Genomic DNA, 14,830 nt, shown 5'->3' on the forward strand with positions numbered 1-14,830 from the left:
TGTCAGGCCCAACCTGCCTAGTCCCGGGCTTCTACTCTTCTCATGGGAAAACACTGGATTAGACGAATGAGTGAATGACTAGACAATTAGATGAGAAATAGATGGAAAGTCTAAGAATCCAATTGAAAGCTTATGGAAAAGTAGTGGTGTTACAAAAGTGACTTTTCTCTAAATTCGCCACCATATTGCTCAAAAGTGCCAAAAAGCGCCCCAGTGGGAACAAAAACTGGGTTGTCCAGGAAATTATTAAAACTACAGGGTATCTACGAACATCACTGGGAAGTTAAAATAACATCAGTAAGTTGCTCGCTGGAACACCTGCTACACTTTCAAGTGTGGACGACTACTGTATTATTTAATAAACTTTCTCCTGGGCCCGTAATATTAGACAGGTAGTTTCTTTTAAAGGTATACAATATATATGATTTATTTTTCATATTGCACAAGTATATTCATTGTTCTGGACGTAAATCATATATAATTGAAGTAACTTGTAAAATCGCATCATTTTTGTATTTACACAATTTCCTTAAGCTTCATTCACATATTTCCCCTATTCCTGACACAGCCAATCAATAAATCGGCATATAAGCAGGGGATGGGAGGATGGGGGAAGGGGAACACTTATAGCCTAAATACTTGCATAGAGAGTTATCAGTTTGGTTGAATCCTGAATATTATTCAGTCTGTGGATAGTAGTAGTAGTAGTCTAGCCCCAGGTTCAGCTGAACTTAACGCAAGGGACTGCAGGCTAAAGTTGCCTTTTTCCTGCAATCCACCATCCTCCGTTTGCGGGAGGGAGCCGAGGGACGTTTGTAAAACTGGACAACGATGCTGCCTGATTATTTCGGTGGCATCGCTGGAAGGCGTCCCACTTGTAATGTGGGTAAATGTTTCCGTCTTAATTATCATCTGATTATTTGTAACTTACTTCTAGTTATCCAAGGATGCCCAGAGACCATCACACTGATTGATGCAATAACTCACAAGTGTACTTAGGATAACAGGTAATGGAATTGAGAGAAAGGTAACTTCGCTTCATGATGGCCTTGCATTTAGACCTGCCCCTACCAAACGTGATTGTCAAATCTGATTCAGATTCATATATTTTAGGTGTCATTTGTACTACTGAACCTCGGAAATGTGCTTCTTGGCTCATCACATGTCCAGATATGATGCATAAAAAATTATATAGTTAAAAGAACTTACTAGTAACTGCATATGTCAGTTACAGAGATGCATACTAGAAGTACTAAAAAAAAAGAGTATTGTATAGTATTTTATGCTAACAGCGTTAATTCTCCGTCAGGCATTGTACCGTTGGCAGCGATCATCGTCTTCCTCTTCCTCCTCAACACTCCCTCGTCGCCCCAAATCCCTCAGCCTCTCATTCCACACGGCTGTTTTTGAGAAAGGCCGGGGCAGGAAGGGGCTAGGTTTCTCCATCGTTGGGGGACGAGATTCACCTAAAGGCAACATTGGCATTTTCGTCAAAACTATCTTTCCCAATGGCCAGGCCATGGATGAGGGAACACTCAAGGAAGGTGAGCGTGTTGTATGGGCTAGATCAAGTGTAGCCAGAAAAATAGCATTACACGTCACTCCAGCAGCTACCACTAAAATAACTTGCCTATGTAAAGGATTCTAGTGTACAGTTGAGTTCATGATTCCCTGGACACATCTGAAGGTATCTGGCATCCTCTTACTACACGACGTAGTATTATTATATGAATGAAGGTAACGATTTGTATCGTGCCCGCCGATTGGTTACAGAGGCTCAGTTCCATTGGTTACCAGTGTGAGAATAAAGAATTACATTCTAAGCATCTCTAGAATGTATTGCGTGATACTGTCGGTATAATGGTAGTGATATCACATGGTTCAGTCATACTGGGTAGATGTATCAGCATTATTTACATATATCTATTGTTGATTAAACTGTAGTGATATGAGGAACAAGAGCGAATGGCAACCTATGTTACATGTAGTTGGATTCGCTTCGGAGGATTGAAACAGAATTCATATTGACCAAATTAAGTTACAGTATTGTTTCTGCGTAGCTAATTGATGTTTAACATATAATATTTTGGTCTGAGGGTGCCTCAATCCTCCGTTGATGTGACCTAATACTGTTTAACCTAAGGAGCACTGCATCATTCCATACAGAGTCACTGTGTAACGGAACCATGTGTGTGTGTGTGTGTGTTGGAACTTTACTGAGAGGAGCGTCGGTTCTTTTCGCACTACCGTTATTATAATCTGATCCATAATTGTAAAAATTATTACTTATTTTCCATGGGCAGCTATCTGTGTCACAACAATAACAAACACGTAGGGCATACAGCATAAGCAATGGGGTTTACTTTAGATAACATGAGCGTTGCTTGCTTGAGCAATTCTCCCTCTAACTGCGCAACAGTCCGGTATATTATTTCAGATTAATAGTAATTATTTGCATGTGTATCATTCACACTCAAGTTATGATCTGAACTTTAGCATTAATATGCTGACCGGTGACCTCAAAAGTAGTTATTAATAATGTAACACACAATAAGAAACGAGGTATAGAGATGCCTATCCCTCCTACGTTAGGGGTCAGAGAGCCCATGTTTTAAGTTATGCAGGGTTACACTAATTTGAATAATTGCTACATGAATATCGGTATGCCTGTATGATATCCGCTGATGCTAATCAAACACTCATCCACGACGCCAGAAGGACGCAGGAACCTTTCGGGCTTGGGGGGGGGGGAAAGTAAGCAAATTAAATATAAATGAAAGAAAAGCATTCGGGAGCCGAATGTTAATCGACCGCCAGAATATCCTGTTGGCCCAGTCCAAGATTTTGACCATATCTTTATACCCTGAAGGTTTCATTTTGATAGCTTAAGCCGTGCATGAGATATAATGGTGCTAAAGGCTGGCGATAAAAACTGGTTGACCTTTGACAGCCATTTTGGTGACCATGGCCATGACCCCGAGTGCCCAGTTTCGAACTCGGCTAAGATTTTTGCCGTATCTTGATACCCTGAAGTTTCATGTTGATTTCTCAAGTAGTTCATAAGATATAATGGGAACACACACACACACACACACACACACACACACACACACACAGGGTTCCGTTACACAGTGACTCTGTATGGAATGATGCAGTGCTCCTTAGGTTAAACAGTATTAGGTCACATCAACGGAGGATTGAGGCACCCTCAGACCAAAATATTATATGTTAAACATCAATTAGCTACGCAGAAACAATACTGTAACTTAATTTGGTCAATATGAATTCTGTTTCAATCCTCCGAAGCGAATCCAACTACATGTAACATAGGTTGCCATTCGCTCTTGTTCCTCATATCACTACAGTTTAATCAACAGTAGATATATGTAAATAATGCTGATACATCTACCCAGTATGACTGAACCATGTGATATCACTACCATTATACTGACAGTATCACGCAATACATTCTAGAGATGCTTAGAATGTAATTCTTTATTCTCACACTGGTAACCAATGGAACTGAGCCTCTGTAACCAATCGGCGGACACGATACAAATCGTTACCTTCATTCATATAATAATACTACGTCGTGTAGTAAGAGGATGCCAAGATACCTTCAGATGTGTTCAGGAAATCATGAACTCAACTGTACATCACCAGTGATTGTTCTTAATCAGATATTGTATTCATTATTATCTGATCTGGTAGAGCACCTTGTCTAACACTTGATATATAGGAAGATATATCCATACGGATATAAATACTGTACACACACACACACACACACACACACACATATATATATATATATATATATATATATATATATATATATATATATATGTGTGTGTGTGTGTGTGTGTGTATTTTATTTTGGACACACACACACACACACACACACACATATATATATATATATATATATATATATATATGTGTGTGTGTGTGTGTGTGTGTGTGTGTGTGTGTGTGTGTGTCTCTCCAAAATAAAATAACCACAGGAGAAATGAAAGGAGCGACAGTGAATACTTTCGTATATTACATCTTCAGAGTGATACAGAGACGTAAAGGGTAGAGGTCTTTTATGCACACCCGCAGCTGGGACTGGCACACAGAACTAAGGGTGACGTGAATTAAAACTGATCTATACAAAGAACAACAGGAACCTGACTTTTTTCCTCAGGGATGCACCTGACAAAAGGGGTAAATACTGCTGCTTAGCTCATGCACACCTGCAGCAGGGAGTGGCACACAGAACAAAGGAAGACATGAATTGAAAATGAGCGATGCATAAAACAATAGGTACCTGACTTTTTTCCTTAGGGATGCAACTGACAAAAGGGGGTAAATACTGTAGCTTAATGTAGAGACATTATGACAATTGTATATGTATAGATAGATAGACAAATATATATATATATATATATATATATATATATATATATATATATATATATATATATATATATATATATATATATGATAATGGCAGTGCTTTAGTGAACATTTGTGCCGGGAGGGGGTAAGTGATAGCTAATACCCTCTTCAGGCACAAAATGATCCATAGGTATACGAGGCAAGTGATGAGAAGGGTGGGTCCTGAACTGAATGAACGGAAGGCAATGACTGATTATGTGTGTGTGGATGAAAGGATGAGAAAGTGTGTAATGGATGCAAGAGTATGTAGAGGCTGGGGGAGTGGACTTTCGGACCACCACTTGGTGGTGGTCAGAATCAGAGTCCAAACAAAATGTAGAATTAGGAGAAGGGAAGGACAGGAGGAAGTAGTTCTTACAAGGAGGGTAGAAAAGTTACAAGAGGATGGAAAAAAGGCAGATTATAAGAGGGACGTGGAGGAGCGATTGGGTAAATATAGATTGGAGCAGGTGGGGGACGTTAACGGTGTGTGTAAGAAATTCACAGATGAAATCTGTGCAGCATGTGACGTGGTGTGTGGGGTGAAGAGAAGACGAAAGGGGGTGCAGGGAACAGCATGGTGGACTGAAGAGGTGAGAGAGGCTGTGGCACAAAAGAAGAAATCATATAGTGAGTGGATGAGGAACAGGGGCGTTGAAGAAGTTGAGAGACGGCAGAGAGAGATATATGTAGAGAGGAAGAAAGAGGTGAAAAGATTAGTAAGAGAGAGTAAGAAGAGAGTGGATAAGGAATTTGGAAGGAATTTGAGTGTAAAGTGGAGGGAATGTAAGCAATGTTCTGGAAAGAGGTAAAGAGAGTTAGACAGGGTCCCAAAGAAGTTAAATGGGGAGTGAAAGAGAAAATTGGTAGATTGCTAGTGGAGAGGGGAGAAAAAGTGAGCAGATGGAGAGAAAACATAAGGAATTGTTGAACATAGAGAATGAAAGTAATGCAAATATAAGTGGCCGGGGAATGGCTGGGAGAAGGAGGGATGTGAGAAGGGAGGAAGAAATCAGTAGGATGGAAGTTGTGGAAGCAATGTAGAAAGTTAAAACGGGAAAAGCCCCAGGAATTGATGGAGTGCGTGGTGAGATGCTGAAGCATGGGGGAGAGATAGTAATAGAATGGTTGCAGAAGACATGCAGATTGGCCTGGGAGGAAGGTAGAGTCCTGGAGGATTGGAAGTCAGGTATATTTATTCCCCTGTACAAAGGAAAAGGGGAAAAAGAAGCGTGTGGTAATCACAGGGGCATTTGCCTTCTTAGTGTAATAGGAAAAGTATATGGTAGGATGCTTATTGACAGAATTAGGGAAATAACAGAGGAATTAGTTGGAGAAGAACAGGGAGGCTTTAGGAAGGAAAGAGGTTGTGTAGATCATTCATTCATTCTTAGATCTTTAGTGAAAAGTTTCTAGAGAAGGGAAAGAAGTATGCAGCCTTCATGGATTTAGAGAAAGCATATGACAGGGTGGATAGACAAGGATTGTGGAAAGTATTAAGAATATATGGAGTAGATGGGAAGTTGTTGAAGGCCGTGAAGTGTGTTTATGAGGGTGCTAAGGCTGCAGTGCGTGTGGATAGTGAACTCAGTGAATTTTTCTGTCTGAAGGTTGGATTGAAACAAGGATGTGTCATGTCTCCATGGTTGTTCAGTCTGTACATGGATGGGGTTATAAAAGAGATACAAGGTAGGGTAGTGGATGATGGAGCCGCCCTAGTGAGAGAGGGCATTGTTTGGAAATTCCCTGTACTGTTGTTTGCAGATGATACTGTGTTGTTAAGTGAAGACGAAGGGGAGCTGCAAGGCTTGGTGGATGAGTTTAGGAGAGTGTGTAAGAAACGGAATCTAAAGGTGAATGTAGGGAAGAGTAAAGTGATGGTCTTCGAGAGAAGTGAAGTCAGTGAATGTACAGTGAGATTGGATGGGGAGGAAATGGAGAATATGAGTGCGTTTAAGTACATGTGACGAGTAAGGATGGAAGTTTAGAGGGTGAAGTGCTTGAAAGGGTGCAGCAGGGAAGAAAGGTTGCTGGTTCCTTGAAAGCATTGATAAGAAACAGGGAAGTGAGCATGGAAGTGATAAAGCTACTACATGACAGCATTGTGATACCAACCCTAACATATGGAAGTGAGGCTTGGACCTTGTTGGAGAGACACAAGTCAAGAGTGAGAGCAGTGGAAATGAGTTATTTGAGAGGAGCATGTGGAGTCACATGGAAAGACAGATTGAGAAATGAGGATGTGAAGGAGTGTTGTGGTGTGAATGTGGATGTGACAGGAAGCGTTAGGAGAAACACGTTAAGGTGGTTTGGCCATGTGAAGAGGATGGAGAGTGAGAGACTGATGAGGAGAAAGTATGTGAGTGAGGTGGAGGGGGGGGAGAGAGGGGGAGGCCAAGGATGAGATGGACGGATGGAGTGGAGTGATATATGAGAGAGGGGGGTGTGAGCTGGGAGCAGAGCAGTGAAATGGCGGGGGACAGAGCGACATGGAGACGATTTGTATGTGGCCACCCCGTTTGGGATTAAGGAGTCTGGCAATATATATATGGAGAGAGAGAGTATATGTATAGATAGATAGATAGATAGATGGAGCCTCTGTGGTACAGTGGTAAAGTGTGCGTTTTCGCACAGTGGAGAGCGAGGGTTCGCGCTCCGCCAGGGTAATAAACTTTGGAAGCGTTCTCCCGGCCATGTACTGCTTTGGCGGACACTAGGGGTGCTGTGGTTGAACCAGTGTCACATACTGTAAAGTATGTTTGCACCCAGTCGGCTTGCGCGGGCCGATTACACTTGGTTCACAGACTACACACACATCCAAAGCCACTACAACACGACAATTACACTTACAAGCACTTCTCATCCTACATAATGTACAATCTCTACCACACAGCCTAAGCCACTTGGTAGAGATACATTGGCTGTATCGTCCCTACTTCGGTCGGGATAGGCTGGTCCTGCAGCGGATAATTAAACGGCTCATGATGATATATATATGAACATTATAACTAAAACAGTTTTGATCAGATTTTAACCAAGCCTGGTGAAAAAGCTGAGGATCATCTAAGAGGTAATCATATTGTCTTTGAGCATATACAGTATATGTAAATATGGATAGACAGACAGACACACACACACACACACACACACACACACACACACACACACACACACACACACATTACACCCACCGTGCTGCCAGCGCCTGTGCAGGTGTATGAGGAATGCTGATTTGACCAGTATGAAAATCAGTTTTCATGATACCAACAACTGCTGGCCTGAAATAATATTTGACAGACATTCATGTAGATGAACTTTAACTCCTTGCCAAGTTTCATTATCTTTTCTGGCTCTTAACTCCCTGGAGTACTGAGGAAAGTTGAAGAAGAAAGGAAAGGGAAAGACCCAAACGACAATGTTGCAGTATCTGCCCCAGCGGTGTAAAGGGACACAACTATGTGAATGTGATTCGGTCACAAGGATGTTGATATTTTGAATAATTCACATTTTCTCCTTTCCTAAATAATCTGTTGTCTAAAACATAGCACAATGCCTTTATAATGCTCTTCCAGTAACCTCCTTGTCATTTTCCTCAATACAGTTACTGTAAACCTTGTGCTTTCTGTTTGACATCAGATCTCCATTTCCAGGTGACGAGATTTTTGCCGTGAACGGAGAGAGCTTGGCTGGTGTAAGTCACGCTGAGGCTATTGGCATGTTTAAAACCATCCGCTCCGGCAAAGTTGTTCTTCACGTGGGGCGCCGCGCACCTGCCAAAAAAAGGTTAGGTCAGCAGGATGGGGAAGGAAAGAGGGTTAATGTTCGTTTAAGAGGTGATTTGTTGAAAGCATGAAATGCTGCCTGATGACCACTTAGCTTTTTCATTAGATACCGGAAGAGGGTGACTTTGAGTAAGATTGAGATGTATGTATAGTGTGTGCTGCATGCCAATTACTGTGCGGAAGACGTTCTGTGTGAAAACTCAGAATCGTAGTGACTCTGGTTGCCCCCTCATCTTGTTGCATAAGTCTGTAACCTGTCTACAATAAAAACAAAAAACAAACAAACAAAGGTGTCGTAATGTTCTTAAATTTTGCATGCCAACCACTGTGGGGAAGACATTCTGTGTGAAACTCAGAATCGTAGTGACTGTAGTTGTCCTCTCATCGTGTTGCATAAGTCTGTAACCTGTCTTTAAAAAAAAAAAAAAAAAAAAAAAAAAAAAAAAAAGCAGAGGTGTCGTAATGGTCTTAAATTTTTCCAGAAAAGATAAAGGGGTCTATCTGAAGTATTGTACTGGAGCTCTTTATATATATGTACTGGAGCTCTTTATATATATATATATATATATATATATATAACTTGAGGAAAAGATTCTTCTGTTTTCCAGGATATAAGAAACTCTGGAAAAAAACTGAGATATTAATCACTCATTTTTAAGCTAAACTAAGCATGAGACCTTTATCCTTACACGCATAGTATGAAGTTATCTCTTTTTGTGTGTGTGTGTGCCTATAAATGTCACTAAAAACAGCCCCTACACTTTAAGGAGTGGAGTGCTTCATAGTTCTGTCTTTACATCAACTCTTTATCGGTCATCCTGAAGTCATATGTCGTAGCTGAAACATGTATGTGTTGAAGATTCCACTCCATTTTTGTTATTGATTAATCACATTAAATCAAAATCATCACATGCCATAGATTAGGTTATGACATTTCGTATAGTTGACCTCAATATCTTATTTTTATTTTTAAGAGAGCAAAGTTATTTTTTAATTCATAAAAAACTGTATTCCATTATATATCACTTCTCATTCTTCCCTTGAATGTCCGATTACTTTCTTCTTTCGGTATATATTCCCCTCATATTTCTTGGAACATCATTTTATTTGTGTACCTATTTCGGCTTCTAATAACTAATTTTGTTGAGTTGTGTCTTTTAACACACACACACACACACACACACACACACACACACACACACACACACAGAAATACTTCCGCTGCGCTCTCACCAGTGTTTTCCCAAGGTCGCCATTATATGCTCCAAAGTCCACTGTCCTCCCTGCATCTCAAACACTTCAGTTGCATAGCAAATTGGTTGCGCCTGTTCTGCCCCAAAGACATGTTGAGTCCCAAGAAGGCGAGGAACTGCACCTTTCAAAGACTTCAGCAGTTCTGTCACACTGTCACGGGGACATCACTGTTAGAATTGTTTACTATCATATTTCTACATGTTTCCTAGCTCTCCGAAGTCCCCTGCTCATAATTTCTCTATCAGATGAGAAAGGGGAAGAAGAGTTCCCAACAGTAGTTGTGTCGCATGCCGGTCTTCTGCCGGCAAAGACTCCATCCTCCCTGGTTTCACTCTCAGTATGTACTTAAAAATTCTTTAAGGACCCTGTTGAAGCCTTTATAAATGATACGATACGAACGAACCCTGTGGAAACACCCCAGATATTCTAATGACTGATTTATTTCCCATAGTTAGGTTGGGAACAGAACATCTTTCCACCTCCAAAGAGGAAAATCAGCTCGTGCATTCCTAGGGATTTAGCTGAATATGCCCATGGCGAGGGGTTTACCACACGGTGATGGTCAGCTCCCTTGATAAAATACATCGCTTTCTTAGCACAATAAAATAACAAGAGTCCTCTGAGGAGTCATCCATTGGGAAGTCACATACATTTTCTAAAGAATATGCAGGTGTTTTTCAACAGAGATAATCAAGGATGTTGGCCATTGGAAAGCTTCATACATATTTCTGAGAAAATATCAGTGTCATTCCACTAAGCGAATTAGGAATGTGTGCCACTGGGGAGTCACACACACACCCTAAAGAAATACCAGACCCACTCTATATACACACTGCTTCAGTCATTGTTCAGCTTATTTGGTGCTTTCCCCTACTGCCTAGGCCTGCTGTGGATTGATCATGAGGAGGGTTGGGTGTGAGTAGGATGACACTATGCTGACAGTGGGTAGTGTCCCCTGATGAACAATACCTGAGTATGTTTTCATCAGAGCAAAGGTACAGGAGCTGTCCACATTGGGTTGTAGTGATCCTCATAAGTGATAAATGGGATCCTGCGTAGGGAGACTCCTGTAGTTTAAACTTCCGTCAGGGATAAAACTTTTTTTTTTTTTTTTCAAAAACATATTTCCGGCTAATTTCTTCCAAGCACTGACAGAAACTAATAGCAATTTTTAAAACTAATAGCAATTTTTATTCCTTTATTAAACAAAGTACAATGAAGACACGTCATTCTTTGCTTCAACAGGTAATCGAGAAAAATCTCACACTTCCCTCCCCACCCAGATGTAGAGAGTATATGTGTAAGGCTCTGTTATACTCCCAAGTACACCTCTTCAACCTTTCTCGGCGTCATCATTATGCCAGCTCTAGATCCTGCCTCAGAGTTGGGATGAACAATTATTAAACAAAAATAAATAAATAAATAAAGTACAGAAGTAGAACTATCGGTGTGTATAGTGAAATGAGCCCCACTAAATTCAGATATATCCCAAAATTTCTTGAAAGCAGAAATAAGTTGTCGACCAAAGTAATATAAAATAATATTAAGGGGAGGTGAAATTTTCATAAATGGCTATCTTTTATCCCATATTGCTTAAAAATTCGAGCATAAATGAATGACATAACCTTGCCTAATAACATATTCCGTTTCTTTTTCAGGGCTCACAAGACTAAGTCCTTTGATGATCTTGACAAATATGGAGAGTGAAATATCCTCACCACAGCTCACATGGGCTACTTTCTGTTGGATGTCTACCTACTCTGCTAGACAAAAATGACATTTGAATATAATATTACTCGTAAGAGACAGTCATTGCATCATTAGAACTGTTATTTCTCAGTTATCACTTCATTGCCGATATTAGCAAACACACAGTGCTCAATTAAACCCATTCTGGTGAAACTCCCAAAGAATAATGACAATAAGCAGATATTGTTATGGTAGTTTTTTAGTAAGGGAGCAGAAAGATCTTACGCTGCTTGTCGGAAATATTGTACGTGTATATCTAGCTGGATCAGACTGAGGAGAAGAGTACAGTGCTGACTATCATAGTGATTACTGGGTATGTTAACAATATGCCATTCTCCTAGACTTGCAATAAGCCAAAGATATTTCACAGGTAAACTTCACTCATGCTTGATACTTCAGCAATGAGAGAAGTGGCTGTCATGCATCAAGCAGTGTTTTGTAGATTTTATACATTTGCTATTAATCATGTGTTCAGTTATATATATAAGTAAATATATATATATATTTCCTGAATATGATGAGAGATGTTCATTTCTAGTGACTTCTAGTGAGAATTATAACTGATTAGGTGGAGCATTACAGAATAACCATATCATGATCCTAAAGTTTTATATTTATATATAGTATAGTTAGATGTGTCTTAGTGAGCCTCTTCATTTTGTATTAATTTTATACACCCTCTTACTGACATAAAGCTGCAACAACCATCCAGTTAATATATGCTGTTAATATTTCTTCTAGGACTGGCACACCTCTTGTCATCTCGTGTAAATATTATGTAACTGTAATTTACATGTAGAAAATATATGTATATGTCAACTTCTATTCCTTCTTCTGCATTCTGTATGGGATATAAAGTGCTTGAAAGCTGTGTAATGTTTTATAACCTGAAATATACGGTCATTACAGTTTTGTAGTCCAATCTGAACACACTGGAGTTATTGCAGTTACTATTTTCCATACATTAATTCTCTCTCTCTCTCTCTCACACACACACACACAAAGACTCATATATACTGTGTAATTACAGAAGATAGTGTTAAAAGACATTATGATATTAAGCAGGCTAAGGGGGTAGGTAATGTTGTTAACACATTCAGTTCCATAAACATGATGCGTCACTGTTATTGTAGTTGTTCCAGTCAAGTCTGGCCCAGCAGACCCACCAACTTCAGGCAAACAACTGGCCCTGTGAGGTCGTCCCATAGGATCCCTACACCAGTCATATTGTGTCTGTGTCTCAGTGTGGCACGGAACATGCAGTAGTGCTCCATGATATGGATTATTTTTGTTGTGTAGGCATGTTCTGCACCTGGGTAAATGTCATATGTGATTCCACCTAACCCAGATCTAAACTGGTAACTGAGGAGGGTTAGGTGTTATCTGATCTAAGCCTACCTAGTTACAGTCGATCATCTCTAACAATATCTCAAGGGTGGATGTCAGGAGGGGGCTTATAGTTCTGATGGAGGTGCTGCATGGCTGGTGGTGGAGTGTCTGGTGGTGGTATGTTGTTGAAGAGGGATGGATAATGTTTTTGTGGTTAATATTTTTGTGGTTAGGGTCTTATGTATTTAGCTGTGTTGTATGGTTCTGTCACAGAGTGACATAAAAGCTGTAAACATAACAGCTGGCACAGACTGCTGTGGTATTGGTGAAGCTAGTGATGATGCATACAGTGTCTTCCATATGTTTTGCAAGGCGTTGCATTGTGGGTTAGATAGGATGAGGGCCCATGCCAAGGAGGCATCAGACCTCACGTATCTGATATACTGTTCACAGAGTTGGGAGGGTGCTTCTTTTTGTTGTCCCCGTCATTGCTCTGAGTGCCTTGAGTCTGGGGGTGCACCACCTCATGATGTCATGTATTCGGTACTGGACGGTGATTCCAGTGTCGTCTGTCACTCCAAGGATCTTAGTGGAGGAGGTGTTTGGCACTAATCCATCCTCTTCTGTCTTTCTGTCCTTCATTCTTTCCTTGTCCTTCTGCCTTCGGGTGACTTTACACTCCCTCTTCTGTCTTTCTTTCCTTCATTCTTTCCTTTTCCTTCTGCCAGTGAGTGACTCTACACTGAGTGACAAGCCAAATGGTTTCCTGTACACCAGGAAACCATTTACTACGCTGGGTGGTAACCATATAACCAAATTTTGGCACCTGGTGGTTTAGTGGATAATTATTGCGCTCCAGTCGGATTGAGCCGGTGAAGGTTTATATCCAAGGGATGGTTGGGGTTGATTGCTCATGTAATGCCAATCGGGGATGAGTGAGGCTGGTCACTCTCATCTTAAATGTCGAGACCAACTGCCTAGCCCCGGGCTCCTACGCTCCTCTTGGGGCAATGTAGGATTGGATGATGGATGGATGAATGTTCAAGTTGTACAGATGTGTGCCATGGGCCCACATTGCCTTTCCACTTGGACTCGTATGTTTTGGTAGTATAAGACAATTTTACACAGCGCAAAGCAAAGTGTCCGCGAGCCTTATCACACTGTTGATCTCTGGTATATGAGGGCATGTCCACTGTGTCCACAGTTATAAGGCTTCGCCTTCGGAAGTTAATTTAATGTGTCACTCCACTCAGGCATGCAGAGTGTCTGATAACTACAAGTTTGCTCCCTAACACTATCTCAGTAAGCTGGAAGGTCAAACAGAGTTCTGCTTCTTTAATTTACATATTAATATATGTGGTTGGGGAATGGCTGGAAGAAAAAGAGATGAGAGGAGGGAGGAAGAGATCAGTAGGGTGGAAGTAGTTCAAGCAATGAAGAAGATCAAGATAGGAAAGGCCCCAGGAATTGATGGAGTGTGTGGTGAAATGCTGAAGTATGGAGGTGAGATTGTTGTGGAGTGGATATGGATGTTGTGTAGATTGGCTTGGGAAGAGGGAAAGGTTCCAGAAGACTGGAAATCAGGTATAAATGTTCCTTTATACAAAGGAAAAGGGGAGAGAGAAAAATGTGGTAACCATAGGGGTATTTGCCTAATTAGTGTGACTAAAAAAATATATGGAAGAATACTCATTGACAGGGTTAGGCATATAACAGAGGAGCTAGTTGGAGAAGAACAAGGGGGATTTAGGAAGGGAAAACCGTGTTGATCAGATATTTGTTCTAAGATGTTTAGTGCTGAAGTATCTAGAGATAGGAAAGAAAGTGTATGCTACCTTCATGGACTTGAGAAAGCATGTGAGAGAGTAGATAGGCAAGGTATGTGGAACGTATTAAGAATAAAATAATGGAGTGGATGGGAAATTGTTGAGTGCTGTGAAGAGTATGTATGAGGGAGCTAGGGCTACGGTGCGAGTGGATGGTGAGCTGAGTTCTTTGATCAAAATGTGGGACTGAAACAGGGATGTGTGATGTCTCCATGGCTGTTTAATATATTCATGAATGGGGTTGTAAAGGAGGTGCAAGGTAGGACAGTGGATGTGGGGGGTGGCTCTAATGAATGAGGGTGAGGTGTGAAAGATTCCGGTGTTGCTGTTTGCTGATGATACAGTATTGCTGAGGGAAGATGAATGGGAGTTGCAAGGATTGGTGAATGAATTTGGGACAGTGTTAAGGAAGAGGAATCTGAAAGTTAATGTAAACAAAAGTAAAGTTATGGTGTTGAGAGGATTGAAGTC

The 14,830-nt window shown here is 40.7% G+C and overlaps 1 protein-coding gene across 1 annotated transcript in view; it reads left to right on the forward strand.

Annotated features, from left to right (window-relative positions):
• Positions 1–11,162, forward strand: part of LOC145408783 (uncharacterized) — a 139,544-nt gene extending 128,382 nt beyond the window's left edge. Inside the window, exons 7-9 of the mRNA XM_080279432.1 lie at positions 1,310–1,544; positions 8,070–8,202; positions 11,114–11,162. Of these exons, the coding sequence (XP_080135558.1) occupies positions 1,310–1,544; positions 8,070–8,202; positions 11,114–11,162 (417 nt within the window). The remainder of the gene's footprint in view (positions 1–1,309; positions 1,545–8,069; positions 8,203–11,113) is intronic.
• The last annotated feature ends 3,668 nt before the right edge of the window (positions 11,163–14,830 follow it).

The sequence above is a fragment of the Coenobita brevimanus genome, chromosome 78, assembly GCF_032717465.1.
Source record: "Coenobita brevimanus isolate Jiangsu-jjx chromosome 78, ASM3271746v2, whole genome shotgun sequence".
Lineage (NCBI taxonomy): Eukaryota > Metazoa > Arthropoda > Malacostraca > Decapoda > Coenobitidae > Coenobita > Coenobita brevimanus.